The sequence below is a fragment of the Elgaria multicarinata genome, chromosome 2 (genome assembly GCF_023053635.1).
Source record: "Elgaria multicarinata webbii isolate HBS135686 ecotype San Diego chromosome 2, rElgMul1.1.pri, whole genome shotgun sequence".
NCBI lineage: Eukaryota > Metazoa > Chordata > Lepidosauria > Squamata > Anguidae > Elgaria > Elgaria multicarinata.
In genome coordinates, this window is record NC_086172.1 from 59,560,787 (window position 1) to 59,588,254 (window position 27,468).

A 27,468-nucleotide genomic window follows, 5' to 3' on the forward strand; every position below is an offset into this window, starting at 1 on the left:
CCCTGTCCTCCTTTCCATAGAGTCACCCTAGCTTTTATCAATTTGATGTTGATGGTAATTGTCTTATTCTGGAGACATAGGACTGTTTCAGAAATTACTCTCTACATGAGAGAATATATATCATCACATTCCTCTTTTACAGTACCCACTTGCTTGCATGGTGAGTTTAGTGGAGTAAAAAATACTCCACTCTGCCTTAAGAGTTACATAACAGGGATTAGAATTTATGCATTGAAGCATCTTTTGACCTCCTGAGCAGCTTTCATTCACGCACATACATACATATATCCTAGGCTTATTTGCTTTATATATTCCCTCAGTATGTGTCTCTTCTTCTTTTCCAAGCGGAACTGAACATCTGTGGGAAAAACATTTCATTATATTTTTCTACATCTGGTTTCAAACTTCATTATGTAACTGTGCGTATGTTTGTGTAAATTACTCTTGGGAAAGCCTGACTATAATAGATGTTTCATACCCTCCATGCAACCATTTCTAATCTACACATGAGCAACTGATATTAAACTCCAGCTAACAGCGCAGCATATGAATAGGTAATTGTTTTCTCGACAACTAAAGAGAGAACACAGCTGTCCAGTGTTTTGGCAACAGCATGTTCATTATATTTTGGAAGACCCAGGATGATAAGTGACCTTCCTCCCAGGCAAACAGTACTTTAATATTTTATGCAAGTTGAATACTTTCTGAGCATTCCACAGTAATATTTTTATACAGAAAAAAAGGTTGATCCCAAATCTATAATACTGTGTTATTGGATGAACCTGTATCTTCAAAGCCTACTACTTTTAGGTTTCAGAGATGGTTAAGCCATGTAATGTTCAAACCACTTATTTCTGAGAAGTCCTATGGACTTAAGTGGACTACTGCACTTGTCTTTCACAATCATAGACTTAGAAAACAATCTATGGAGAACATCAGTGGATCTTCTTTCCAAGTAATTGTGTTTTGAATCAGGGTTTTTGTCTGCTTTTGGATTTTGGTAATCCTATTATAACTGTAATGTCATCCAAGATATTAACAGCTCATTACATACAGATCATGTTGGTGACAATGACACATGCTCTTATTATGATGACAAAGTGTTATGAACTTATTTCTATTTGTTAATTATCAGAGTTCACTTCTCACCCTTCCTATGAAAACATTAATGTACCTTAATGAGAGCAAAGGCTTTTAGATATTAAACCTTTTGGGTGTGTTTTTCATTGCATTATGAGTAGTGCTGCTGAGCTGTATTTCTGCAGCATTCAATTTTCACATTAAAAATCAGCTATTTATGGGTGCAAAAAGACCCTCCAAACCCCCTATCTTAGTAGCATTTCATGTTTATTCATACCTGCTTACAGCCCCAGAATACTGCTGCTCAAGTTCTAATTTGAAGGCATCTTTTTTCTTTCCAGTATGAATCAGTTAGTCAATCAATCCAGATCACATTGATCAGAAACATGGCTCCGCTTGGCAACATGTATTTAAATATATACCATGGAACCAATCAGATTTGCCTATGCGATGATGGCAAAGGTTGCCTCCCTGAAATATCTAATAGCAAGTTTTACACATTTTTTTTTAATTAAAGGTGGAGGTGGAAGGAGTTGTTGAGGCATCAAGGTTGCAGAAGTGGGTTCCCATGAGAATAACAGTGTCAGAGAGGGTGACGCCCAGCTGCAGTCTAATCAATTAGATGACAGCCGGGCCATCCCCTGAACCTGTTGGAACACAGGCTCCTAACGAAAAAAAGAAGGGGGGATAAGAGAGCTGAGTAGCCATCAGATAAAAGGGGGAGAGCAACACATGGCCATGAGACATTCCAAGAGACTTGAACCTGGTAGGTGACTCAGATTGAGAAGGGGGCAGTGAAGTAGCTAGCAGCAGTTTAGTAGCAACTCTCATTCATGGTACTTCAAGCCAGGTAGTTACCTGAAACTAGAGGTGTGAACTCTGCCCTGGAATTATCTGTTAATTCGATCTTCCAGAGCAGGGATTGGCCACTTCCAAACCCATTGATTAATATCAGAGTGGAGACGTGCCCAATTGGAGCTTTTAAAGTCTCTGGAATTATCGTTCTCTCTCTCTCTGTGTGTGTGTGTGTGTGTGTGTCTAAATTGAATATCTCCATATTTAGAAGACACTGAGTGGGGTGTGGGGTAGCTTTGATATTGACTTCTGTGGTTAACCAATACGAATAGCCACAGAGCTGTCCCTGACAGTGTTCTCCTCCAATTACAGTGTTCGGGGGAATGGGAAACACTAACTGGCTGCTGATTCTGGCCAGGTGGGAGAGAGGGAGAGCCTTTCTGTTCGGACTCGTAGAAGTCAATCATTCACATTTCCACAGTGTGAAAGTGCTGCTGGGCTGGCTGGCATAGTGAGTGAGAAAGCTTCTACACCTGAGTCAGGCACAGGCAGGCTCTTTATTTCAGTGGCTAGGTTGGGGTGGTGGTGCTCTGTCCAATAGATCTGAAGGGCATCAGGTTGGAGAAGGCTAGAGTGAGGAATTTTTTTTAAAAAAAATCCTTAAAAATCAAGGCATGAATGGATGATTCAAAATTGGCATGGCTAAAGCGCTCCTTAAGAGATATCACCTTGCCATGTTTCATCTTTTTATCTATAAAGATTATGCAGATATAGGCATTTTTGTTAATTTCCATTTAAAAATTCCTAAAAAATCAAAGCATGAACTGATCTGATTCAAACTTGGTGGAGCTAAAGCCCTCCTTAAGAGCTATACTGTGCCAAGTTCTATCTCTTTATTTTTAAAAATGAGGGAGCTATAAGCATTTCTTTTAATACTGGTTACCTGAATACTGAACAGTTCTTCGACAGGTAATTCAACAAGAGGGGGAGGGGGCTGCTCCAAAATCATTGCAGAGTATCACCTCTATGGAGCTTTGGGTCGAATTTTGAGGCAGAGAAAACCCACTTTGCACACCCCTACCTGAAGCCTACTGTGTTGTGCAAAACCTGCTCAGAACGCTTGTTGTCAATTGCTGCATAAGGATACTGTTCATAGCCTGAAGCGAGGCCTGTTGCTTTTAGTTTGCATAATAAAAGTAATTGACTGGAAGCATGGGGAAGCCAGGGGCCAGGCACCTAACACTTAGCCAAGCTATGTGGGCCTTTAAAGGTTAAAAACTAGCACTTTGAATTGGGTATGGAGATGATAAAGCAAGTGTACATGACAAAGCAGTGAATGTACTGGAGGTGATATGATTTAATTGTCCAGTTAACAAATTCTGAAAGTTCTGGACTGTTTTGAAAGCAGACCCATATACAATGCACTGCATTAAAAGTGAAAGGTTACCAACTGATGGGTAACTGTAGCAAGGGTATCTCTGTTCAGATAGGACTGCAGTTGATATATCAGCACCCTAAACTAAAAAGAACTAAGTGGAGGAAATGTTATAAGGAGGAACATTCAGTAGTGTGGGCCCCTCCCTACAGTCTGAGATGGTAGAGTTGAAGGCCACCCAGAGAATTTCTGAGGCCTGGGCACAGATGTGATATTTCTGCCCACTGCTTCGTGCAAGGCCCCTCACTGGTGAGTGATGTGGGGTCCCTTTCTTCACAAAGAAAAGGATCTCTTTCTTTGCAGGCGTCTTGAGCAAGTTGCCCTAGTTGCCTTCTTCCCTTCTGGGCAGCCTGTTAGAGTCTGGGCACAGTTTTACTACCTCATCAGCTGCTTCTGAGGCCTAATTGGTCACAACCAGCTTTTACATGTCCAGGAATACAAAGCAAACTTTCAGGTCAGAGCAGGCAGCTGACCTTTAGAAATTAAGCACTGCTTATGTTCCTTTCAAAAGTTGGAATCTTCTTATAAATGTATACTTTATGCAACTGGATTAAGCAATGTTACTTATAAAAAGAAACAACCATTTCCATTTAAAAGCAACTGCAGATATGAACAATGACCTTTACAGTTTCTCACAGAAAAGGGAAATATAGACATTGTACTAAACAGTTTATCTGAGTGTAGAAATGTATGAAATCTATGCCACTGTTAAAGGTTTAAAAACAGGTCAAGAGTAATTCTGTTGGCTCAGAGTTAAACATAGTTTCAGAATGCTAAACATGTAAGCTGCCTTTTCAAGTGAATTGCTACAATAAATAGCAGTTTAGATAAACCATAAGACAGGTTTTTAAAAATAGAGTGGTAATTAGCTCCTACCCTGGTGCATAATTCCAGTATGAGAGTTTACACTGACTCTTTCATAAACCTTTAAAAAGCATTGTTTTCAAGCTAATACTACTACTCCCATTTAGTCTGATGGGTTGTGTTAAGTCCATAGCAGCACAGAGATTCCATTTTGCAATGTAGACACTAGGGATAACCCCTTAAATCTCCTGGTAAGCAAAGGGACAAGGCAGCTTTGGCTCCTTCTGGCCTTTTAGTCCATCATCCGCTTATCCACCTTTGACCACTCTACCTACTGAACAGAGCAGAATGTCTGTCTTTAAATCTGGGGCCTAATCCTGCCAGGACCCACACTAACCAGATTCGAAGGTATCGATATGATACAAGTTCACTTGTGTGAAAGAATGATAGTTATTATTATTATTATTATTTATATAGCACCATCAATGTACATGGTGCTGTACAGATTACACAGTAAACAGCAAGACCCTGCCGCATAGGCTTACAATCTAGTAAAGTTGTAGTAAACAATAAGGAGGGAAAGAGAATGCAAACAGGCACAGGGAAGTGTAAACAGGCACCGGGTAGGGTGAAGCTGACAGTATAGTATAGGTATTAATGGAAGATGGGTGGAGATAATAAAAGGAAAAATGAAGCTTACACACACACACATCTTGACATGCAATCCATAATCATGAAGCGGTGTTGACCCAAGGCGGCTGTTTCCTGAGCAGGTGGGTCCACCTCCCACTCTCAGAGGAGAACTGGGAGCAAGCCAATCTGCTCAGGATTTTATAGGACCTGTCTCATCAGACTGTCAGAACACACACGCCTCCCTTGACAAAGAAAGAGAAAAGCAGAGGGGTTTCATTCTTGTGGGGAAAAGCAGTTTCTCATAGTAAAGAAAGAGCATCAGTTAGAAGGTTCAGATAGTGCAAAGCAGCCACTGTGCATTGTCTATCTCTTGTTAATAGTAAGAAGCACTGACCTTCACTGTATGTGAATGTAGTTATGAAAACCAACTCTAACCTGATAAAAAATTGCCAATTGCTCTAACAAGTTAGTTCACTAATGCCACTAGGCACTGCATATGATTCTGCGTAAATTCACACCTGGTGCCTCCCCATTCTTCTGAAACCAAATCCAATACAATTCTAAATAAGCATCATACTCTGGGGTCCCATTTCATACCAACCATATATACTTACTGTATACATTTTTTTCCACAGCCGTGTGTGTGTGTGTGTGTGTGTGTGTGTGTGTGTTGGTGTTTTATCATGTATCAAGAAAACTGGGGTTGTATCCAGATTTAGCCATTCATAGAGTAAACTCATTGCATTAAATGGGACATGAGTTAGTTAACATGCCCCATTGATTTTATTGTCAACTCTAAACATGACTACAATCTGGATCCAACTCCTAGTAGCATTCACATTGCATAGTTATGCAATACTTATAGTACATAAATCAACACTTTCTCAATTCTATATTAGGTCAACCAAAGACAAAACTTTGGTTGTGAAATAGCACCCATAAAATTATCATTTTGGGGGGGGGGGAGTAGCAATTTTCAGTGGTTTCAATAGTCCTACCTTGATAAAGCACAATTATGTTTTTAGAACAACCACTACAAATTATTAAAATAAAATACAGTGGTGTGCTGCTCCTAAAAATGAACATGTGAATAATTTTACAAATCAACACATTTGATATCTATTTCATATTTTATTATTACAACGTTCTGAACTTCTCTCTGTTACATTTTTCTCTGTGTTAATCTTTCCACTATTGCCATAATGATAATCTCCCTAGATTAAACCATCTGATGCAATATCAACGTCCTCAATATTATGCCTGCAAAACTAATAAGCAAAAAAAGGGAGAAAAGAGAAATGATATATGAACTTCGCCACATCGCTGGTAAAACACTAAAACAGCGCTGCACTGATTCCCAGTTCTCTTCCTTTAACACATTTGGAGCACAAGGGGGATCAGAAACAATTTGGGAGATGACATTTGAAATATGGTCTCAGAGAATGCCATGCATATTTTCTTCATTCAGTGATTTAATATTAATATTCCCAATTTACAAGTTAAACGATGGTGGCTCTAAGTGATATCTTTGCATATATAATCTAAGATGGTGAAAAATCATACTATTCTTACTACTTACATCATCGCCAGTAATAAAGATTCCACAGTGTGAAATTAACTGACAGTTCCATTGGTGATGAATGAGGAAGACTAAACTCTAGACCATTCTTCCATAGCTGCCTTGGTGCTTTCCCTGCTTCCTAAGAAGAATTTGTTTTGCTCAATAAATGAAGGAAGTAGAAGGAGCTTTTTATGTTACAAGATCCCTTTTCTCCATGCAAATGTCATCTCCAAATTTTACTGATCAGTAAAGTGACTCAAGATCAAATGATTTTTAATTCATTCTATGCATGTCTGCTCTTTTTTCTTACTCAAAAGTAAGCACAGGGAACCCAATCTAGATTTGGGTTCCCTGTGCTTACTTTTGGTCCCAATTGAGATACATGTCCACTGCATCTACAGTTTCACTGCAGTGGTCCCTACCCACCTGAAATCCAGATTTCCAGTGGGAAGTATATATCATAATCAGGGATGCAGTGGGGGCAAAGTGGTGCCGTGTTAGGGTCCCAATCTGAGCCAGTCACTGACTTTTAGGAAAAACAAAAAACAAAACAAAAAAGAACAAATGTAACCGTATGATGTAGTTTGGCAAATTACCTCCAAAGATGCATCAAGGCTCCGCATTCTGACATCATTCTACTATAGGGCTTCAATGATTTTAGTGTAAACCTGTAGACACATACAATGTATTGCTTGCTATCTGCAGAAATGACACACCAAAATAGTTTCTTCTTCTTCTTGCCTTCAGCTCCAGAATGCTTGCCAGGAGGACATCATGTTCTACACAATGCCTATCGCAGCATCAGTTTTGATTCTTTGGAATTGCAGGAAACAGCTATTCAGGACATGGTCTGTGATCATTCGCTTCCACAAGGGTGGTACCGCTTCATGATTGAAAACAAGCCTGCAGAAATGCCAACAAAGTGTATAGAAGTTAGTACAAGAATAAAACAAAAGCTAAATCATGCATAGTTTTAAATATTTTTGTGACTCCAGTTTGCTGCAAATATAGTCCTCTGCAACCTTATTGTCTTTTTGACTGGTTCCAATACACTACCAGGGATGCAGGCATGGTTTGGTACTTAAAAGAATTTCCCCCTCTGTACTCATAAGATTTTGCTACGTGATCATATGGTATCGTATCTTGCTCAGTTGAGCTATCAGAGTTTGTTTTACTGGTAGACCAATCTTCTCTCTCCCTGCACCAGTCATGCATGTCAGGTGGAAGGAATTGTTGTGATTGCTGTAGCTATCTTTTCTCTCAGGAGCATTTACTCAGTCTTACATAGGAGCAAACAGGAGATTAGTGTATATTATTTATTTGATATGCAAATGAATTCCTCCCCTACATTATCCGAACCTTCTTCATGTCAATTGAGGACTTATTTCCTAAACTAGCTGATATGCCTGGTGTTGCTCAGGTCTGTGAATAGTGTTTATAACATAAAGCAATTTTCAATATCTCCTGCTGAATAAATTTTATTTATGGAATGTCCTGAAGGAATAATAGCAATTTGTACTGGTCATGACCATGAGTCATAGTTTGGTGGCAAGAAAAGACTCATGGGAGTTCCACCCAAGGCATGCTGGGAGTTGTAGCCATAAACCTTGATTTTTATTAAATTCTTTAAAAAATACTTAAAATCCAAAATTTAATGTTTTTTAGATTTTTCTGTTACATTGTATAGTCAGACCTATCAGCATGCCAAATTTCAAGTTTCTACTTGCCACCACCCCCTAAGATAAATGCTAGGCCTTTGAGTTAACCTTTAAACAAATTAAATTCATTTCTTTTTTCCTCTCTCATTCTCATGACAACCCTGCAAGGTAGGCCAGTCCTAGGCCTGTGAGATAACTTTAAAACAAATTAAATTAGTTTCTTCCCCCACCCCTCTATCTCTCTCTGAGGGAGCTGGCTGACTGACTCATGGGTAGCTTGGTCGTTGCCTTTGGTGATGGGCCCAGAGCTGCAACCTCCTTCCCTTCTGCTCTAGCCAGCCCTAGGCACTCTCCCTTCAAGTTCAGGATGGCGAGCTACTTCCAGATGATGGCTGCCTCCCTCTCAAGGCATGCTGGGAGTTGTACATGCAAGCTTAGCTCCCTGAATAACATGTTAATCTTTGAACACATCTGAGGTGTTGTGGGAGACCGGGCCTTCTTAGTGGTAGCACCCTGCTTAAGGATTTCTTTTTCCCAGGCAGGCTTGCCTAATAACTGCATTAATGGCTTTTAAGTGCCAAGTGAATTAAAAAATAATAATATTCAAGGCCTTTTAACTTGATAAGATGTTTTATGCTGTGCTTCCCCCCCACAGTTGAAAACCACAACATTCCAAGACAGATACAATTTATGATTTTTATGTAAAACCCTGACTTTACTATTGAAACAGAAGAGTGAATGGAGGAATGACTGACAGCTGAGGCTGCAATGGAATGGTGGGCGGGGTGAGTGGCACTTGGGGAAAGTCAGAAGGAGAACAAAGACAGTTAGTGAGAGGTCAGGAAAATGGGGGCTAAGTTAGGACTGAGAGATAGTGACATGCCTGTACTACACCTCCCAGCATGCCTTTGGCAGCTCTCAGGTGCCTATGTTCTCAGCTCTTAGTGGATGCCCACAGCACTGGCCAAGTCTTGCTAGGACTGCCTCAGCTCACACTTCTCATCCACAAAGTGCTCTATCAGGAGCCTGTACTGAATGGCTTGTCCTGGGCCGGGCACTTGTCCCCTTTGTCAAACTTGTTTCTGGGCATGTGCAGAGTGCTTCCCTTTCCTTCCTCCCTCCCTCTTAAGGGTGAAGGCTGTGCATGTGCTTCCCTCAATTTCTGAGAAAACAGCGATATCAGGTGGGGATGCTTTTGAGCATGTCCAGAGTTCAGCCTCTCAAAGACACGCTGTTGTATCTAGGTATGATTTTAAAATAACACATAGCTGGTGGGAGGAGGCACCGCAAATGGATGCAGCCCATTTATGAGAGTTGTTTCTTTTTATGTGGAATTGGGTTGACTGACTTTAGGAATCACAGTGGCCACCAAAGGCCAGTAAATCTGGCCTCCCACCCAAGGCATGCTGGGAGTTGTAGGCATAAACCTAAGTTTTTATTAAATTCTTTAAAAAATACTTAAACCCCCAAAATTCATGTTTTTAGATTTTTTCTGATCCATGTACATGAAGACCTATCTCGGTGAACAGCATTAAGGCAGTACCATATGTGGAAGTGGGTAAACATTTTGGGACATACGTGACACACACATACGTTCCACATTATAGGTAGAGATTCCTCCATTGACAGTTGAACACACTTTTCTGCATTATATCTCAAAAACACTTTAGGCATGTGAATGTTTTCACTTGCATGCAAAATTTGAGTTGAGTTGAGACGAAGTGGGCACATTGAGAAGTTGGCACAGAGTGAAACAATCCAGGAGTATGCCGTTTTAATTTAATTTAATTTTTTTTAAAAAAAGTTTCTCTAGTAAGTGCATAAATATTGTATCAGTTGCCCCTGGGGAAGTAGGTGATTCAGTGTGCATTGGGTCTTTCCTTGACTGAAAATCTTCAATCCCTCTGATCAACGATTCAAAAGTTACATCACTTTTGAGGTTTTGCTTACTTTTTTTTTTTTTTTTACAGATAATGTCTTGATTCAAAATTTATGATACATATTTTTCTTCTTTTATGGATAACTTCATAATTCAGATCAAATAATAAATTCTTAAGTTGATAACGTCTTAATTCAAAGCAGCAGCTCACCTGAAAGCTGGCTTCATTGAAGTCAAATAGGATCTGAATTGAAATTAAGATATAGAAATTCTAATTCAATACTTTTCTTAAACATTGAACTAATGAGGCAAGTGAGATTTTTTTTCCAAATAAATGCAAAACTAAGCATTTTTCTTAATTTACTCTCTTTTTAGTCCTTTATTCTAAATTCTTTAATTCTTTATTTGTCGAGGTTTGATACTCCATAAAATACACGCTTGACCAATATAGTACTTAAAATGAGCCAGTGAGTGCCCTTCAAGGAGAAATAGATCCCCATCTAGAATCTAATGCCAGTGTTCCTGGATTTGACCAAAATGGTCACCTATTCCTATATTCAGCCCTCCAGAAGCAGGAGATCAGCACTGTCAAAGCTGATCAGCAATCAGAGGGGATTTGTGTGTGTTCCTGATACAGTGTATGAAATGCAACATCCTTTCAAGCCACCACAGCTGTCTTGAATTTAGAAACAGTAATATGTAATGTTATGCACAGGTGATGCATAAGGACACCTAAGATACCAGGTAACATGCAGTATAAAAGATTGTGTGATAAGTGCATCCAATAATATCTGATTGATTGATTATTAACGTGTATATATCACTTTCTCTGTTAAAAAGCCATCAAAGTGGTTTAAAGTATTTCCAGATTTCATGCATATCCAAAAACCCTACCAAAGCACCATATAAGTTTGCAGCATGGGCTATCCAAAACTGTCACCCATTTCCTCTCCTTGCCTCCAGAAAACCCTGAAAATGATTCCTCAGAGTTTGTGGCCGTATGAGGAGAAAAGAAAATCAGTCAGAATACCTTCTTTGCAACTGAGTCCATAAATTAACGGACCAAACTATTGACCAAACAAGAGAAAATGGTTGAATGGAAAGTATTGAAATACACATTAATTGATTGATTGGCTGAATAATATCATGTGCTCATAACATATGACATCAAGAGTTAGCTCGCTGTGAAACTGATTGCCGTTGGATAAAAACAAACACAATATTTAATTTTCCTATGATAATTCTTTTTAAAAATTAACAGCATATATGATTTCATGAAGCAGTTTGTAATATCTCAAGCACTGAACACTGATGCCAGGAATTAGCTACCAGTCAGAAAAATGCTGAAGAAGCTGCTCTATCATTTAAACATAAGCATACATTTCTCTCATAATTCCTACTTATTTTTAATACCATCATTTCTATGCAAACCCCAAATGATAGGTCCAATGATTCAGGGTTTTAAAAAACTTGATATTGCACAGAACCTGGGAATGTTCAATCAATGAAATCACCTGAATATCTAAATCCTGAATAAGTAGAATTAGACATCCCAGGATGCAGCAGTAATACCAGTATGCTTTCCATTTATTTGAAATGGGCAGAGTATCCACATTTTTAAATGTAGTTTTAAGTCAAATAATTTGATGGATTAGTGGATGCTTAGCTAGGGATGAACAAAATTTAATGCATACCTATCACACAGTGGTGCTGCATGGATTAATTAAGAAATGTCAGTAAAGTATGTTTTTACATGAAAAGTGACAAAGGTGGTGAGTATTCAGATTCCTATAGAAATCTATGAAGCTGAGCGCTTAAAGGAGTGCTTAGGAGTTGCCAGGTACAGATCATCTTCTAATTGCATTAATGCTAGAAACCACTTTCTCTAAATTGGTCTGTTATCTTCACTGAAACTACTCTGGAGAAGGGCACTTGATTACTTCAATCATTTCATTCTCCTCTTCACTGCTGAGGAGCAGATAAAATATACAGGAATTCAGAGGGGGGAGTTCTGCCTAAGGATGATTGGTAGTGTGTTTATAACAGTTCTCTTACTCATCCAGTTGGGTCTCTTATAAAGTAGTGAACAGTGTTAATGATTCTTTCCAATCCAAATTTTCCTTCAAATCCAAATCTTCAAAGTCCTCAGTGTTCCATGCTAAGAGGAACAGGTAGACATTTAGAACACAATCCCACCAAAGCCGAGCACTTTTAAATCCCATTGAATATAGTCAAGAGAAATTCTAGCTATATTAATTTAACTTCCTTTAGCTTTGTTATTACCAGTGTGAAACTGTTATGAAGGGATGTTTACCTATCCAAAATATCACCATTGGCATTCAACACCACCGCTGATTGTATTCATACAACCACTTTTACATGGCAACTAATAACTAAGAATCATTATAAAAAGCCACTGCATCAAGATATATGGATCATTTGGGGCGGGTGTATCTTCCTAATATTTCAAACAGTATCACTGATACTCTTCAACCAGTTTTGGGATCCCATTTTTATACTATACATTTTATTCTCTTTTGTTTGATGTTGCTGCTTTTAATTCTGACACATTAAGGCACATTAACATACCAGACAACATGATAACCAACAGTGTTTTAAATAGTCAGTGTTTAGTTATTTAACCCACTGTGGGTTATTGAGTTGTGTAGTGGGAGTTTTTTAAACAACAGTTGGTTATTTGGCCGAAATAACCAACACAGATAACCAACACTGTGCAATGGTGGTTTAAATTTAAACCACCATTGGTTATCATGTTGTGTGGAGGGCACTGTTAGTTATTTACTCGGCCACTGTTGGTTATTTCAGCAGCCATAGAGTCACAAGGCAAGAGTAGTCAAAGTGATGGCTGCCGCTGTAGTCTAACTGGCAGGTTAGATTTTCAGCAGCAATGGTTGATGGGACACTAGCAGGAGGACTGAAGGGGGGAGAAAAGGTGGGGGATAAGTAAGTCAACTCAGCGTAGAGTAATAGTCAACTCCACGCTAATTGTAATCCACACCACAGTTGATTATTATCATATTGTGGGGGGAGTACCACCTAGCTAAACAACCATCAAATTGATTATTACCCCACTGTTGACTATCACGTTGTCCAAACACAGCCTAATTCTGACAATCTCTATATCATTATCTGGAAATAAATGCCACTAGATTAGGTCAAGTGAATTCTGTGGGACTGTAGAATACACACATACATTCACGCACATACGTCTCTGAGTACTGGGTAAAGCTCTCTGCTTCTTATTCTCTGTTCCCATTGGATGTATAAGAGTCCTTTTTGTTCATGGCAGAGATAAACTTTTTGCTTATTGCCAGCGGTGCTTTCCTTTAATTTGGACTTTGAACACAATGGGTGCCATACCTACCCCTTTAGAACATGGATTTTCTCTTTTGCTTGAGTCATAAGCAGGCATCTTAGTGTCATGTTCCTTCACCATGCCATACTGGGTCTAGAATTGTGCCATGGAAGCTGTGGTGCACTGGAAAAGAAAAAGGGAAGGAGAAGAGAGGAGGGAGGACTTCAATAGTGCAACTAGGATTAACAGGCGTAGATCCAGAGATCCACCACCCTGAGGGCCAGAATGCCAGCAGCGGTGAGCAGTGACAACTTTTCCCTTTCCAGTTTTTTTAAACGTTTCACTGCAGGTGCTCTGTGGAACAAAGCTCCAGTCACAGCTGCCATCTTCAGTGGCTAGCTCAGAGTGCTTCATGCTGCAGTGTGATCACTTTTTAAAAAGCGGAAAGGAAAAAGATGTCACTACTTGTTGCCACCTGGTAAGAGGGGTGGTAATGAGTGGACAGAAAGTGAGTGGCAAGGGGAGCTGCTAGGTAATAGGAAGGAAATGAGCTGGTCCACCTTTCATTCCTTTTAGAAATCATAGAGGTCATTGGGTTGCCCAGAGTGATAGCTGATCTCTGTAAAAGGATTTTTTTAAAAGAAAGAAAAAGGGACCTGCTATCTGTTTCTCCCCTTCTGCTGCCTCATAAGGAATGGGTGGAAGAGACTGAGTGACCAGGATGGTGAAAGGGGGGGGGGTAGGGAGAGGAAGCAGCATGGTGGCTGTGATTTCAGTGGGGCTGTGAATCCATTTTGGGTTTCAGTCAGAACCAGCCAGAACTCTGAAGGAGCTCTCCAAGGTGCTTGCCCCAAAATAGGTTCAACACCTTGGATAGCTCTTTTAAAGTTCTGGATGAAACCCAGAATGGATTCGCAGCCCCACCAAAATCAGAGCCATCAACCTCCAATAGAAAGCAGGGCAACAGAGTAGCCAGGACAGTGCAATGCCGCCACCCCCGAGGGCATCTTGCCAGGGCCCCTTCAGCCCAGGCAGGGCCATCGGCTGGTATGTACTGAATCACAGCTTTGGGCATGGATTTATGTTTCATGGTCTACATCAGCGTTCCCCAAACCTGGTGCCCTCCAGCTCCTGGTGTGTTGGACCACAACTCCCATAATTCCCAGCGAGCATGGCTATTGGAAAAGGTTTCCATTGGAGAAGGAATCATTAATTTATCTTTCCCACCATTTTATTCTCAGTGCTCAGGAAACCTTTCCCTTCTGCTTGCATCCTTTTAGCCTTGGGGCTGCCAGGTAAAATTCAGCTGACAGAAGTACAATGAAGCAAGCATAACTTATTCTGTGACCTCCAGCCTTACCCTGCTGTCATATACAAAAGATCCATTTTTGTGCTACAAAAGAGCTGCTGCTGATGCTTAAGAAATCTAGCAGAGGTACACCAAAGAAAAAATGACTTCTTTTTTCAAGAATGATTTTTCAAACCTGACATAATGCTCCCATTCAGCTGTTGCACTGAAGCAGGACACCATTTCATATGGCTCCAAAATGGAGAAAGATCTGTGCACAATTTGGAAGTGCTTACCTACTTGCAGAGGGCAACTGCTACACTCCAAAAAACACCAACTGCAAATAATCCAAGTCTTCTTGCACTTATTTTCAGGTGTGTATTATGATAGTATAAGGCAGAGATGGGCAACCTGTTGTCCTCCAGATGTTTTTAACTACAAATCCCATCATTCCCAAACAGCATAGCCAACAGACAGGGCTTATGGGAGTTGTAGTCCAAAACATCTGGTGGGAACCAGGTTGCCTACCCCTGGTATAATCTTTTAGGTCCACCATTAGACGTTTCCTTTATTTATCCATTGGCCAATTCTTACTAGCCCTTTTCAGGCTTCCAGTAATCCATGGCCAATGAATGCTTATAAGAGAGGCTGATCCTGATCCCTCCCCATGTATATTTATTTTTCACAGATATTGACCTTCTGAAGAGTCAGGAGTGGTTGTAGTATGAGTGGAAATGTGGAAATACATTGTGCAAATGTCTCAGTGATGCCATTTTCTCCACTATGAATGTGTAAAATGGTGCTTGGATTCCAGAGGGCTGGATTCTAGAGAGTTGCCAGTTCAGATGCAACCTTAAGGAAAGGACAACATCTCAGGACTAGAGATTTGCATGCAGAAATGCCCCAGTTCAATCCCTGGTTTCTCCAGGTAGGACTATGGTAGAATCCTGTCTGAAACACTGGCGAGCCACTGCCAGTGTCAATTGTACTGTGCTAGATGGACTCACTGATCTAGTTCACATGATCGCAATGGTCGTTGGATTATGCATTGTTTAACCCTCATGTAACCCATGTTCCCCAGGTTCACATGACACAATAAGCCACAGCCAGGCATTGAATATTCCAAATGGCCATATGCATGTGCTGGCATGCGTGCAGCCACCATGGTTGTTCAATCATGTAAACTGGCCAGTATAAGGCAGCTTCCTATGTTCCTATGGCCATTAGGAAATATCACAACATTCTGTGATTAGGGTTGACATATTGCCTAGATAGCTGCAGTTTGCCCAGATTCCAGCCACATCGAACAGTGACTGTTTGCACCACTAACTTGCCAGGAATTCCAGAGCTTGCAAGTCCTTAGCCTTTGTAGAACCAGAAAAATAAGGCAAATAGGCAGAACTATTCTTCCAACTCATTTTGTGAGAAAAGAGTTTGTACCTGCCTTTCACTGGTTTTAGCCAAGGTATGAAACCACAGCTACAAATGGCATTTAGGGAAACTTAGATGTTTAAACATGATAGAGTGACAAATCAATTGTCTGGAGAAGGAATCCATGTTTTTGGTCTTCTCTGGCAGAGAAGGGATTGCTGGCTGCCTACAGAAAACAATTAAGAATTCAGGACTTTAGTGTAGGTGTGATTGGGAAGTAGCATATCCACTCCAAAACAAAAAGTAGCAGCAAAATCAGGAGCTTAATGATCTTTGTGCAATAAACAAATCCATTCCGCCCCCACCCCTCGAGTTTGTAAACATTTTAAAAAATTCCCTGCCAATACAAATAAAGTTCACTATTCTTATAGGGGATTATGCTATAGCTGGGAGAGCATGGTTTTGTCAGTCCTGCAAATTAGCCCTGAGCAGGCCAAGAAAAAAAGTAATGTTGCATTGTGCATAAAACAAGACAGTGGTGGTAGGGGAGCGGACACACCTGAGATTCATGGAAGACCAAAAATGTGGATTAATAGGAATTAACCTGTTCTATGAGTGGTTATATGGAACCGCCCAGGGAGCTTCGGCTATTGGGTGGCATAAAAATGCAATAATGGAGAAGTGCAGTTCTAGGAAAAACCAAATAAAGAAATTAACCCTATAACAGCAATGATGTAACATTGTAACAAGTTGCAGAGTGCTTAAGTAAAGTTCATTTGTCACAAACAGCAGTAAAACTTGGAAGCCTCATTATCATCTCATTCACTTGCCCAAGTAAGGGAAGGGATGGGTGGGGCAGGGTCCATCAATGATCTTGGAACCGCAGCAGATGACATCACCATTCTTGTTCTGGAAAAAAAAACACCCAGTGTCAGAGCTACACTCATGTGAGTTCCTTCTCCTCTTACACCACTGATTGAAATGGTCTGTTGGACTTTTAAAGGCATATGAAGCAAAGCTATTATGTTGATGAATTTCAATTGGTTAATGCAACTTTAGATATTCCAGAGTAAGACTCTGTTTACCCTCCAACTGCTAAAGCTCTGGTCAGTACTGGGCTGCCTGACAGCTTTCCAGATGAACCAAACCGTCAAGGGTTTAGTGCTTCTGACGCCAAACACTTGCAATTTTTGTTTACTTCATGGTGATGCTCAAGCAAATGTACAGAATATAAATGAAAAGGCATTTGTTTGAAGCTCTGAAATGAAAAAAAAGTGGCATATTTCTTGTTCCAGATATGAGTATACTTATGAATTCCTGTAATAATTCAAGGAATATTAATTGCCTTATTTATTTTTGCCATTGTTAAAAACAATAACAACAACTTGCCTTCTTTCTTGAAGGCAAGTTTGAGCAGTCTCCAACGGTGTCATTCCAGTCTCAAATAGTGCAAGCAGAGCTGTGCAGAATCTTTCTGTTGCACAAGGGATTTTGAGTTTGCCACATGCAAGAGGTTGTGTGAGCATGGTGTGCAACTGGTTGCACAAGTGGTTGAGTAAGCATGATGCACAACGAGTTGCACAATCTGTTGTGCAAGTATAATGCACAACGGGTTGCACACACGTGCTTGCATAAGCATAAACTCAGTGGGATTCTCCTCTTGCACATAGCTCAGAACCATTTGCACTAGTGGAATGACATAGTTGGGTCCTGCCCCTTGCCTCTCCCTCAATGGTGAGCAGAATTATACTCTGAATGTTCACAGACAAACATCAAGTAGCACTAAGTCAATTGATGGAAGTGACATTTATTTTTCCACAGATGAACAAATGTGGGACTCAAGCTCCAGTTTGGCTGTCGCTTGAATCTGGCTCCCTCCCACACCCTGGTGAGAGAAAGCCACTAACAGCCTGTGCGACCTGGCAGTTCTTTTTGGGAAGCATCAAAGACTGTTGTCTGTTCCGAATACCTATATCAGTTAGACACTGTGGAGAATTCTTTGTTTATCTCTTGCAACCGACTCAAGGATGTATGGGTTACTGCGCAGAAGGTGGGTTTCATGAAGTCTGTATTTATCAATTCCATTGTATGTACCTTTCTCGCAGCATGTTCAAAGGTCCCGTTATTGCTACACACATACCAGTGACCTTGCAAGTCAAGCATTGCTCCCAGTAAGATGCAGACCATGTAGCTAATAAATCAGCAGCAGCCCAAGGTGTTTCTGAGGAATAGCTGTTATTACTTTGGCAGAATTTAATCTGCAGTGTGTTACCAAGGTATTAGCTTGGTTACACTGTATACGTAACCTTTACTAAAGCCGTTGCCTCTGTGTTTGCCTTAAAGAGCAAAGCTAACTGGTTTGAGCAGGATGGTGCTGTTGTCATTTTGATGAGGATTGAGGATGAGGATGGTATTAACCGGCATCAAAACTAAAATAATCTATTGAAGGTAAAGACTGCAGTTCTGTATACATTTAGCAGAGGTTAAGTCCACTGAAGTAGATAGGCCTGGGATCATGCTGTAAAATATTGTTTGGAAGCCTTTGAAGGTGTGGGAGGTAAGGAATAAGAGAAGAGTTTCTAGGTGACATTTGATAATTACTTTCATTGTCAGTCCACTGGTAGAGTTCCAGATGCTATTCTTTATTACATTTATGTACCTCCCCATAGCCAAAGCTCTCCAGGCGGTTTATAAAGATTAAAAACAGTGAACATTAAAAACAAATATACAAAACGTAATACCATAAACCATTAAAAGCATAGAAACAGACAATAAACATATGTTTATGTCAGCCCAAGGCCGTAATGTCAAACCAACCAGATAATCTGTCACAAACACATCCAGAATATCAGGAGACCATTATGTGGCCTTGTTTACTTTGGTAGGGCCCATACTGCTCTAAGTGACAAACAAGTGCATTTATTGTACAAGCCTTATGAAAGCACTGGAATTACATTTCAGTTTCCTAAGCAGAGACTCTATTCTCTACTTAGGAAACAAAAGGAACACCAGACAGCTATTCCTCACTCAGTCTGTCACACCTTCTGAAGTTGGAGTGTTCAAGTGCATATAGATTGCTAGGACTCATTCTCCCTTAGCAGAACCATAGAGATGCATAGCTTTATTCCTTTATACTTGCCTTCACTACCTGAATCTTACCATACAAATTAGCCATCATAGATTCAACACCAAGAAACTTATGGTTGCCACCTTTTCAAAATCCTATTTCTGAACCCTCCTGCCAATCACCATCCACAGCTCTGGCACCTTCTCTGCCATCCCATCAATGGACTGGCATTTCAGATATTATACTTCAAAAGTAATGCTATTATACTATTACACTGCTAGTTAGTTCCCTGCTCCCTCAAACGGCTGCTCTCTTTCTCCTTTGCTGTTCCCTGTGCTTGGAACTGGTCCTAGAACACCTGTGTGATGCCAACTGTCTTTACTTCTGTCAAATCCCTCCTAAAACATTTCCTTTTCTAAGAAGCTTTTGGCACAACTGCCCTTCCATAAGGAAGCCCAAGTACACATACCTGAAACAATTACATATTCCTTCCCTGTTTACCCCCTGCCTATAATTCCTTCCCCATTTTTTCTGTTGTTTTCATTCAACGGCATTTCAGATTGTAAACTCATGGCAGGGAGTTTTCCTCTTGTACTTTGTAAAACACCATGCACATTGATGGCATCATCATCATTGTTACAATTATCAAAAGTCATCTCATTGATTACAATGTAAGATTAAAGCATATACTTAAATTTTCTTTCATTCTTTCATCTCCTATTTGGTTATCCATGAAAACTGTAAATATTACTCTGATCGGTGGGTTTGAGTACAGCAAAGCACTAACACACTCTTTGACAATGGCTTTGCCACTTCATGTTGCCATACTAACCCCATTTTATTCCTTTAGTTGTTGAAGAATCACAATTAAATGATTTTGGTCCTAGAGGAACTGAGCTAGAAGACATCTTTCAAGGTAATTAAATAATATTAGCAGCAAGTGCAGCAAATGTGAGTTATCATTTATTTATTTATTTATTTATTACATTTTTATACCACCCAATAGCCGAAGCTCTCTGGGCAGTTCACAAAAATTAAAACCATGAAGAGCATAAAAACAACCAACAAATTTAAAACACAAATACAAAATACAATATAAAAAGCACAACCAGAATAAAACCACACAGCAAAAATTAATATAGCTTAAAATATGACACTAAAACAGTAAAGTTTAAATTTAAGTTAAATTAGGTGCTAAAATACTGAGAAAATAAAAAGGTCTTCAACTGGCGACAGAAAGAAAACAATGTAGGTGTTTGTAGACAAAAGTTGGGTTCCAAAGGGCCATGCAGGGTGATCAACATTGCACTGGTTTTTTTTAAAAATGTCTCCCTCTTGCAGCAGCTCCTTTCATCTTTCCAAAAGCAATTCCTGAGGATCCAGAGACCCTCAAGAGTAGAATATGTAGGATGAGGTACAACTGGGAGAAAAAAAATGAGGGAACCCTTGTACTTTCCTCTCATGCATGGAACTATTTCAATATCTTGGCTATCAATTTGCAAGTATGAAGTCCAAAATCAAAGGATTCCAGATGGTTACTTATTTACTCTGGATTATATCAAATGGAAGACTCTGTGATCCTGCAAAGACTTCTATCAGTGGAATGTGCAGAAAGATCACACACACACACACACACACACACACACACACTATTCTCCCTGCAATCCCATGCCACCTCTCCAAAATTGCCTTGCACTGAGGAAGGACATCACTCAAGACATCTGCACTGGCTACTTTACTGCTGTGGCATTTGTCACTCAGTGCCTCACTCTGAGGGTACTTCATCAGAGCAAGGTGGTGTCCATCTTTGCCATAGCAGGAAAATTACCATTGGGTCTCTCCAGAGTGACCACCCAATGCTTTGTTCTGAGGAAGAACTTCTTGGGATGAAGAGTCAAGCCTGTTCATTGCTCTGGGGAGTTCTGCCAGCCACTTTTCTTATCACACAAAGAAAGCAGCTAATAGGACTCTGGAGTGCCCACCAATGCCTCATTCTGAGGTATCATTCCTTAAGAGCAAGGCATTGGGTTTGGGAGGTGGTGGCAGTGCTCCATTAGTGATGGTAGTCAGCCCTCCTAGCAGTAGATGGGGGCATGCAATTCACTGCCCCTCCCAATTTACCACCAAAGGTGAGGGTCTCACCCTGCCCCATGGGAGGGCTGGTCCTTGTGGAGGGATGGGAATTTTGATTGGTTCATTTTTGATAAGAACTTACCAAAATTTTCAAAAGTCTCCATAGGTGGGACAGAAAGAACTATATTAATAATAATAATAATAATAATAATAATAATAATAATAATAATGGTAGAAAACAAAGCTAACAGGTTCCTATATCGAGACAGAAGGCTCTGATTTTCAGCTGTTCAAAGTCTGGATTTCAATCTCTTTGTATTCAGCCATATTTGTAGTGTTCAGTTAGGATTGTCACCTCTTTTTTGTGACAGACTCCTCAGTTTTAACAGCTGCATGGCAGGCAGGTAGAACACTCTCTATGCTAGGAAAAGCTGTACATATTGAATATAGAAGGGAAAGCTAGTAAAAAAAATGTTTGGTTTATTGTTTGATAAGAATTTAACAAAATCCACACTTTTCTTCATAAACAGGATGGAAAGAAATAAAAAAGATGAATGTGTAACAAAGAGAGACTGACAGATTTGATCATCCTCACCCTGGCTACAACCCACTCTGCCTGAAAAACTATCTTCCATATTCTACAGCTGTAACATTGTATTTACTCTAGCACAGTATGGCTTTAGTCCCATAGTGTGCAAGGATAAATTCTTATTCTTTTCTTTGGGTATGTGGGGGTGTTATTTACCTCTGTGCTGAAGTCCGATTCATCAAAATGATAATTTAAAGTAGACAGGAAAACTCATACTATGGCTATCACTAAATGAGTGATTTATAGCACACTTGTGACTGGCCACTCCCAGAAGTTTGTGGGTTGATTTCATGATGTTGTAAACAAGCAGGACATCTCCCTTTCCCCCAGCAATCCGGTGTTTTTTTTAACACAGAGATAATCCAGTATTTATTTATGTCAGGTTTATATTTCGCCACTAGATGGCACTGTTTCATTGCAACCTAGTCTTTCCAATGACATTCCCTTTTCGATTAAAATCCACATGATTGCTCTTTGTCTCTGTCTGAAGGAACACATTTTGAATGCAAAAAGATCTGAGGCTGGGGTAAGAAAGCAGCCACCACCCCTTCCATGTAGAGACACTCTATGCCACATTGTGCCATTCATCCCCTTACCCTATTTTGTAGTTTTTTGTACCCTATTTTGTACCCTATTTTGTACCCCCTTACCCCTTACCCCTTACCCTATCCCCTTACTATTTTGGCACTGAGAGATTCTTCAAGTGAGTTAATAACACATCCTCTTTTTCTTGCCAGTGCTTGGAGGCTCTTCGGTTACCATTCCACACTTCATTTTTGCCTTGAGTTACTCAGTTCACTTACAACTCATAACCATTCAATTTTATCTTTCTGCATTTATTCAAAATACAGAGTATTAAAGAGATGTGGAGCAGCCTGACAATGATTCCTTTTTAGTTCTGAAACTATGGTCCCCGATAAGTCCTTATATTTCCTAGTACTACTTCAATTATAACATTTTAGTTGGCGACGTATTATCCAACATTTGCTCATCATACAACAATCTGTTTCTACACAGGACAATTCCAGATCCCAGCGTTGCAACCAGTTGTCACCCCTGAGCTGTTGGGAGCCCATGTCTACCTCAAATGCACTTTCAGCAGTCCATCTCCTTATCAGTCTATGGGTTACGTGGTGGTCTGGTCACGACTTTCTCCATCAAGCATGAAAGAACGGGTTCATCATGAGACAACTTTGAAGACATTCTCCTACGTGGAGATGGATGGAGTTAATTTCAGATTAGGAGATACGGTAATGCTTTCTTGAACTCAGAAAACAGGGTCAAGCATTTAGAGGAAGTGAATCCCTCTAGTTTTATGTTTTGTTTGGCTCTTATTAAATCTGTTCTCTTGAGTCTAAATTTGGCCTGAATGTAAAAGATGGTGCCCAGGCAGGAGTACATTTTAATGTAGTGTTATTAAATACTATTTATCAAGTTTACAAAGGCCAGGATTCCAATATATTACATGCACTTCATGTATGGGTTCTAATTTATTTACCATAACATTATTTTTGTTTTATAGTATAGCACTGATTCTTTTAAAGCCTAGGCGAGTAAACAATCATTTATCTGATTAATAATAATTGAGCCTTGTCACAGCACAGTTGTAGTGGGAAACCCGACTGGCCAGTCTCTTACAGTGTTTACTCAGAAATGAAACCTATTGAGATCAGTGGGGTTTCTTTCCAAATAAGTGGATATAGGATTGCAGCCTCAGGGAGCCAATTGGATTCCAGAATTTGATTCCACCACTGATGGGTTGTTGTTTTTCATTGACTGTAATGAATGCTTTGTCAGTGGTATACGGAACTGAATGCTTACTGGGGGCTTATTTATACAAACCAATCCAAGTGTCCAAACTGGACCCTTTATATATACAACATGTAGCTTCTTTCCTTAGCAATGTCACAGCTGAGTTTCCCTCATTTCCCATGAAAAGTAGTTACAAAAAAATTAGACATCGGGGTATACCCAACAGTGAAATCCAATCCAACTTCAAGCCAAAAAGCAGATCGATATGAAGGAATATGACTTGAAGGCTATTTGAGGGTTGTGATTCTGGGCACACGACTTTTAAGGAAAGAAAACTCAACAACACCTATATTTGTTTTTGTTTGTTTGTATGCTTGAGAGATACATCTTGTGAATTGGTCTAGTGTCAGAACCTGGTCACAGATTCCACAACTGGTCCACCATCATGTTTCCCATTTTCCCATTTTGGAGCTAAGGACATAGAGCCTCCCATTCAAACCCAACTTGTTTTCCCCTCAAAGTGGAGTAGCACTGAAAATATAAAGTTGGCATAATGCCATTCTGAATAAAAGTGACTTGAGGAATGCTTATAAATATGCAGATAAATCCAACATATGCTAACACCATGTGCCCACGTTTCTTGCCTAATTACTTTACAAATTGGGAAGCCCCATTTGAATATTGTCTCTGTTGTGTGAGGAAAGGTATTCTCTTTCTATCTGTCAGTCACCATACACAGCCCTCCTGCAATGCTGAGATACTAATACTGACCTATCTTGCAGACTGGATATGAGGATTCCAAAATGTTGTATGTGAAGTGCTTGGTACACATACACGCAAACATGCATACACACAGTATTTATATCTTCCTGTCCCTTTTGTTACCATCTACGTAGAAGTATGCTTGATGCAACGTCAGGTCTTATGGACATTTGTGAGATCCCATTGGACTATCTTAACTACAAACTGACCTTAACATCCATCTAGTTCCATGCATCTACTTTAGCTAATGGTGGTGCAAATGGAGGGATCTTGTGACTGGTGGCAGGGACAGACCATTCTGTCCTTTGACCCTGCAACCCCCAGATTCCTGTACTCAACCCCTCTACCAATGTATTTCTCTAAAATCTGCAGGGTTGTAAATCAAGAGGGGAGGAAAAAAAAGTTAAAACTTTGCTTCCAAGTGACAGATATCCATCTACACTATGCAGTTCAAACACCCTCGATAATATCATTCACACACAATATCAATTATCTGTCAAGATGTTGTTCACACTCACAGCTTTAATGGAGTCATTGAATTTTACTGGCCCAATGGAGTTTGAACTTTTATTAGCATCTCTTTAGATTAAATAGCAAAGGCCATTTCCTCATAATGTTTATAAGAGCATTTCCCCATACTTTAGGTTCCAATTATGCCATTCGGGAAACTATGTCGGCAGCAAAATGTTAGTGAAACTACTTGCAGCTTTAATAAATAAATCTAGAAATGCACCACCACCACCACCACCCCGCGTAAACACTCAACATAGCCCATTCCATCTGATTCGAAACCGTAGCAGTCCCTAGCCCTATTTAGATTGTATTGACAGAGGTCATTCCATACCTGGAGGTACAGCCATCTGTAAATTACAGCAGGCACAGTGTGCGCAATGGGTAATGCTAAGAAAGCAGGATGTGCCAAAGAAACTGGCCAGGTTTTGCTCTGCACAGCAATTTGAAAGTTCATGCATGCAGTGAGATGGCATACATTTTTTAAAAGACGTATGCAAAATTGCTTCTTCTTTTTTTAGCTTGCCAGTGGCAGTAGCCATTTTGCTGATAAGTTACACTATTTACAAATGCAGTGGCAAAAAATAAAATAAAATTAGCTCAGTTTACCAGCTTATATTCTGATTTGTCTCTGCAAATCTTCCTTATTTAGATAAGGAAGTTGCTTAGCTTCCACTATGAAGGGGAAAGGAGAGATGTTTTCACTTTTAATTATAGATGTTGACAACAGAACAATAACTTTACTTACATACAACCCATTGCTATTAGGAAGGTTTCTAATGTTTTTGAAGGAATTTTCACATGGAGATTCCATAAGCAGGGATTTACATTGGTTGAGAGTTTCATTATGAATAAAAACACAGTGCCTATCTGAATTAAGCATAATCTCCATTGCAAATGACTTTGATTTTGCTGTAATCTTTGCGGATAACTTGTTGGGGGGAAAAATCATTTTGCTGAAAATGCCAAAAATGCAGGGCATTTTATGGTCTTTTAGGAACGAGGTAGCTCATTGTATGGGGTTAAGAAAATAAGAAGAGCAGTGAAGTGTTTCTGAAAAACTGGAAAACTCATCCTAATTTTTTAAAGTTCACTTCAAATCATACAAAACAAACCCATTTAAACAGACATAAGTTTCACCTGAAACAATAGGATTTACGTATCAATGCTGATATTTAGCAAGGCAGGTCCTTCTTGCCCCTCGCTAGTTATGCAAGAACAAAGGAGCTCTATATTGTACTTCTGTGGAGCACCACCTGCTGTAACTATGCATGCTCAAGTTCCTAGATCTCACTGTTATGGTTGGCTGGAGAAGCCTGCCCCTTTGATTTATTGCCAACGTTTTAAAAACGCTGAGGGTTAAGTAGGATTTTATTTTCTTGAGAAGCTTTAGGGGGAAAATACCAACATATAGTCAGTCAATGTTGCCTTCACAGAGTCTGGAGGTACTTTTTTTTCACACACACCCCTCTCTCTCTTGAAATGATAAAAGGATAAAAGGAAAGAAAATGATAAGGATTGCTGAGTTACAGAGCAGGAGCCAATATGCAGCTGAAAGCAAGAAACACATGAGAGAAACCATCTTAATAATTACGTGACAAACTGTCAGGATTATAGATCAGTGACCAATGCACATATCTGATTATTTTAAGAAATGCTCACCTGAGGAGGAGTAGAAGAAAATCAAAACTTACAAAGGAAGGGGTTTTGCGTGCAGCATTATGGGTACTGAATGTGCAAGTGTCTGGATTGTTAATATTTTACTTACCTTCATATTCTCATGGATCTCATCCCAAAATCACACACACTGAGCCTGTTTGCATGCCTTGACAACTCACTGTGGGTTAATTTACCTGCGGCTACTATTGTGTCATGCCAGGTGCCTGTGGGTGCCATTTTTGCATGGCACCTGTTTTTGGGTTATTTGAGGGTTGTCTAATCCTCACACAACCCTTGCCATGGTTTGCTGTGGCATATGAACCCAGGAAGCAGCGGTTGTGTGAGGATTAGACAACCCTCAAATAACCCTAAAACAAACCATGGGTTATTTGAGGGTTGTCTTACCCTCAAGCAATCCCTGCTGCCTGATTTTGCATGACACAGCAAGCTGGGAACCCTTGGATTCCATGCAAAAATAGTGCCTGTGGGCACAGCATAATGCAAGAGCCCAGGCAGGTAAATTAAGCCATGGTGGGCTGTTGTGCACCAGGTAACTACACTTTAGATGAGGCTAGTTTTATCAGAGCGCTTACACTGGATTGACCTTAGTGAAGAACTGGAAAACATCTGTTTTATCTCCATGGGGACATATAAAGCTAGCTTGTACAGAGGGACAAACTAAACTTTTTCCCCCCAAAAAAGAAGTTTATGGGTGATGGACTTATTTATTTTTATGTAAGTGCACTGGAATATGGACACCAAAAGCTACAACAAATTGGAATTTGTCCCTTGGACTGAAATTGATTCTGTACCCCAGGTATAGGGGTCAGAAACAGCACAGGTGAATTTATAAATTATACGCAGATATACATAGTAATGTTCTTTTAGTGTCAAAGTGCATACAAGGTGAATCCAAGGGCCTATTGCCCCAAATTATTGCTTAAAATCTTATGAGATACACCACACATCTGTTTGTGTCACCTTGCAATGTGTGACAAAAATTACGAAGAGGAAATGGAACTTTGTGATACTCATCCATTTTCAAGACTGATGTTATGCTACTGAAGATTTGTTTCAAAATCAAGCAACAAATCATTTTTTCTCAAAAAATAAATAAATCAGCTGTTGACTTCACTTGCTGAAATGATATCTCTGGAAAGAGTTTTTAAGGCAGAGTTTTCAGATGAGGCCCTCCTATGTTAACACTGTTTTGCTTGAAATGTCAGCCACAACAAT

General features: G+C 39.8%; 1 protein-coding gene across 1 annotated transcript in view; it reads left to right on the top strand.

Annotated features, from left to right (window-relative positions):
- The window catches only part of LOC134393285 (von Willebrand factor D and EGF domain-containing protein-like), a 282,594-nt gene that overhangs the window by 58,259 nt on the left and 196,867 nt on the right, over positions 1-27,468 (top strand). The window contains exons 3-6 of the mRNA XM_063118315.1: positions 7,056-7,240; positions 17,642-17,870; positions 19,738-19,803; positions 22,567-22,799. Of these exons, the coding sequence (XP_062974385.1) occupies positions 7,056-7,240; positions 17,642-17,870; positions 19,738-19,803; positions 22,567-22,799 (713 nt within the window). The remainder of the gene's footprint in view (positions 1-7,055; positions 7,241-17,641; positions 17,871-19,737; positions 19,804-22,566; positions 22,800-27,468) is intronic.